Source organism: Microcebus murinus, chromosome 12, assembly GCF_040939455.1.
Source record: "Microcebus murinus isolate Inina chromosome 12, M.murinus_Inina_mat1.0, whole genome shotgun sequence".
NCBI classification, from domain to species: domain Eukaryota; kingdom Metazoa; phylum Chordata; class Mammalia; order Primates; family Cheirogaleidae; genus Microcebus; species Microcebus murinus.
This window is the reverse complement of record NC_134115.1, coordinates 66,874,122-66,878,498: the sequence shown is the minus strand read 5'-3', so window position 1 is coordinate 66,878,498 and position 4,377 is coordinate 66,874,122. Positions and strand designations below refer to the sequence as shown.

The following is a 4,377-nucleotide window of genomic DNA, read 5'->3' as shown; positions in this document are numbered from 1 at the left end:
TAGGCAGAGTGGGAGGATGACCTCATGAAGGGTGAGCCTGGCGTGGGGAATCAGAGCCTAGGCAGAGTGAGGAGGCTGGCCACATATGGAGGCTGCCCCCATGGGATGACCGTTCAAACACTGCCAAAGGCCAGATATCCAGGCTGCTGCAGGTGGATCCCCAGGAGCTCCTGATAGCTGCACAGGCCCTGCAGCACCCCTTCTTTGAGCATTGTGAAAGCAGCTAGCCCCAGAACCAGAACCTGCCAACAGTTCCAGGTGGCAGTGTGGACAATATTGGCTGCTGAATGAGTGATTTTAATTACCCACTGGGTACTGAGATGTGATGCAGTTCTACAAGTTGAATTCTAATAAACTGTTAATTCTCTTAATAAAGAATGTTATAGCTTATCTGTAGAATCTAAAAAAGGTCAATTCATAGAAGTAGAAAGAGGAATGATGATTAACAGAAGCAGGGACTGTGGGGGAGAGGGAGGAAGGGAGTGAGGAGTTGATCAAAGTTTAAGATACAAAGAGGAATAGGTTTTGAGATCTATTGCAGAGCAGGGTGACTATAGTCCACAATAAGGTATTGTATACTTCAAAATAACTAAGAGAGTAAATTTCAAATGTCTCACCATAGAAAATGATAGGTAAATGATGTGATATGTAAATTAGTTTGATTTAATCATTCCACATATATAGAGCAAAATATTACGTTGTACCCCACAAAGATACATCATTATGATTTATCAATCAAAAACAATATTTTAAAAATGTAGCAATGAAAGATGCTTATCATGGGACAAACAATAATGACGGAGTCATCAGAACACAGTTCAGGATTACATGCATGGTTCCATCCTTGGGGAACAGCAGCAAAAACATATTTTTGCACTATACAGAAGCTGATGCCATCTTGGTTCTGATTGTTTGGACAAGATGACTCTTGGGGAAGCATCTGAAATTCAAGGACCATCTCTAGACTTGTGGTTTCCCAACTAGGTAGATAAGGCTATTTTATTGTTTTGTTTTTTTCTGAGAGGCTTCTTAGCTTGTCTCATAAGCAATTTCTAGCTCATTGCATTCCTTAGAAACACTGATAAAGCCATCAAAGATGACGTCACTAGCCCACTGGAGCTGATGAAACACAAAACTTTCAATACAGTGTTAACAGGTTTTCTTTTCACCCATATAAACAAATAAGATACATTCATGTATGCTTGACATTTGCAATGACTTGGAATTGGTGTTTTTGTGAATTGGTGTCGATATTAGGTGGGTACTAGATTCGACACCCCTTCTTCTTCATCAGCCAAATAATAGCATCACACTGTGATCACTGTTGTCTGACCATAAAGTGTTTACGTAAGGATAAAAATGAAAATAACTGGGTTTCTTTTACTTATAATACAAGTTTCCAGTCCCCACCTCTGGAGAGTTTCTGACTAAATAGAACTGAGCATCTGATACTTGAGAAAGAAAATTTTTCTGATGCATGCTAAGGGCACTTGGCTTATGATCACCAGCACAATTCCCACTTATGGAATTCTTTCCTCCTACGTGGTTTCATTCCTAATCCATTCACCCATGACTGAATCATTCCTTGCAAACTCTCTCCTGCTCAGGCTGGGACCTCTTGTATTAATTATAATTTTCTCACCTTCCCTAAAGTTAAGGCTCAAGGAAATTATACTTACAGAGCAAGAGGCACCTTCTCCATGGGATTAAGCCATCATCCCGTAAATCCAAGAAAGTTTCTCTAATAAAGAAGAAGTAATGTGTATATATTGGCCTCATTATTCTCCAGCTCCAGTGAGGATAGAAAAGACAAAAGTGCATCAATTTCACCAATATTGGCAAAATTATAATTTATGTAATTTTGCTTACATAAAACATACTTATGAATCTTTTCTACATTTTGTGTCTACATTAATATATCATTTCTTTTCCAATGTAATCTCTACAGGGTAGGGATCTTTCACTTCCTCAGCCTTAATTGGTCAAGTCAGCATGCTTTAAGAAAAATAATAATGTGATGGGTGAGTGTGGGTGATGGTGATGAATTCACTGAGATAATCAAGGCGCAATGTGAGAGTATTCTGATCTTAAACCCACAGATACTTCAGGATCTCCCAATTGTTATGGAGACCCACCACATACATAGTGTTAGAATTATCCGACCCTTATTACATCTGTACACACAGAGATTTTTATTCATTCCCCACATAACCATCTACAACAAAATCACTCTTACTATAGATTGTTAAATCTGAACCCATATTTTTCCCCATTTTAACATTTTGTAAACTAGAAAGAATTCCAAAATTGATGTCTTAGTGTATGTAGCTACCATAAATTGTATCCACTCTAATTTAAAATGACCTATTTCTCTTTAAGTTCAGGGAAATTTCAAATCATTTAAATTATTCCAAAACTTACTAGGCTCAAAATTATACAGCTTTTTATGCATTAGTTATTGTGATGGTTATATAACAGTTGGACACTGAGATGATATATATAGCAAGTAAGATATGAAACAATAGACAATTGTCTAATTTTAATGTTATATTAATATTTGATAAATGTTAATTACTTTCTTGGAAACTAATTCTGTATATATGGTTAATTAATAAGAAAAGTTTTACTTACAAGGCAAATCAGGATAGAGGACATAATGGTAAACTCCTATTGAAAATGAGTATTTTCTAGGGTTTTGGTTTAAGTTAACTATTACACAGTTTTCTGGATAATGTTTGAGATTATCTAGGCGAGTGTGTTTGTTTCAATATTATTTAAAGATGGATATTAAATCACTATTAAAAGGATTTCTGATCAGCAAGTTTTTCACAGCCATTTTTACCTCTTTGTTCCGTAGACTATAGATGATAGGATTCAGCATGGGGGTTAATGCAGCATATACCAAAGCCATAAATTTATCTATTTCCTGGGAATCTACAGCTGAGGGCTTCAGGTACATGGAGAGAGCTGTCCCATAGAACAAAACCACCACAGTCAGGTGGGCTGCGCATGTTGAAAAGGCTTTGCTTCGACCATCCACTGAGCTGATTCTCAGGATGCTGGAGAGAATAAATGCATATGAGATACAAATGAGTAGCATTGGCATGGGAAGAAGAAGTACGCTGATCACCAGCATGATTAACTGCACCATGGAGGTGTCCACACAAACCAATTTCAAGATAGCCAGGATTTCACATAAAAAATGATTGATGCTTCTATTACCACAGAAAGATAGTGGCAGTACAGACATCGTTTCCACCAGGGCAGTGAGGCAGCCTGTCCCCCAGGAGCCAGCCGCAATCTGCACACAGACCCTCCTGTTCATGATGATGGGGTATCTCAGGGGGTTGCAGATGGCCACGTACCGGTCGTATGCCATCATGGAGAGGAGCACGCACTCAGTGGAGCCCAAGGCAAGAGAGAAGTACATCTGAGTGGCGCATCCTGAGAACGAGATGGTGTTTTTCCCTGAGACAAAGTTTGCCAGCATTGGAGTGAGAGCAGAAGAGGTGTACCAGATGTCCAGAAAGGAGAGGTTGCTGAGGAAGAAATACATGGGGGTGTGCAGGTGGGAATCCAGGATGGTGATGGAGATTAGAGTAACATTGCCCAACAAGGTGACCAGGTACATTAGCAGACACAGCACAAATATGACGGCCTCACCTTTGGGGTAGCAGGAAAATCCCAGGAAGAAAAAATCTGTCCAATTTCCCTGGGACATTTTATTATGTTATGTTCATCTGTGTACTTCCATAAGTGGATTAACATCACATTCTATATAAAACTAAGGACCCACTCCTTCACATACCTGGCATGTTTTCTTCATATGAACTTATGCTCTATTCTCAAATGCTTCTCTAGGTTAGTGATAGTCACACATGTTTGAAGCAATCTGTCATTAATAAAGAAAATTTAAGCAGGAAGTCAACAGATAAATGTTACTTTTGCTGCAAGACTTTCTTTCTGCAATGTTCAGATGGAAGGAGGGTTTATTTAATAAATATCATGAGAGGATGAGTAAAGAAACAATATTTTTCTTTCTTTTTTTCCAAGCCACATTTTAACTGATTTATGGCTATGTCATCTGTTTACCTCTGGATCATTGATATTATTTTCTTTCCCTGGTTCTTCTTATTTAGGAACCGTTCTGCATTCCAACTTCACAGTTTCTTCTACCACTGTCAGAGATATGTGCAAAACAATCTGGAAGCCTCAATAATTAAAAAGTGTAGATTTTTGTAGCCAAAAATCAACAGAGACCTAGAACATTTAGACACAAGCCCAGCATTTCCTTCTCAAACTCAGGAAAATGGTGACAGATATTCTCACAGTGGGAGGCTCATGGTAGATATTTCTTTCATATTGTTATAGTTGTCC

At 38.4% G+C, this 4,377-nt stretch overlaps 1 protein-coding gene across 1 annotated transcript; it reads right to left on the bottom strand.

Moving 5' to 3' along the window:
• Positions 1-2,770: 2,770 nt before the first annotated feature.
• LOC105865311 (olfactory receptor 13F1-like) lies at positions 2,771-3,779 on the bottom strand. The gene has a single exon (XM_012753782.3). The coding sequence runs from the start codon at positions 3,719-3,721 to the stop codon at positions 2,771-2,773; it is 951 nt and encodes a 316-aa protein (XP_012609236.2). The 5' UTR covers positions 3,722-3,779.
• Positions 3,780-4,377: the final 598 nt, after the last annotated feature.

What these genes read in the sequence shown, in the direction of transcription:
- LOC105865311 (XM_012753782.3), bottom strand. Translation starts at nt 3,721, where the DNA reads ATGTCCCAGGGAAATTGGACAGATTTTTTCTTCCTGGGATTTTCCTGC.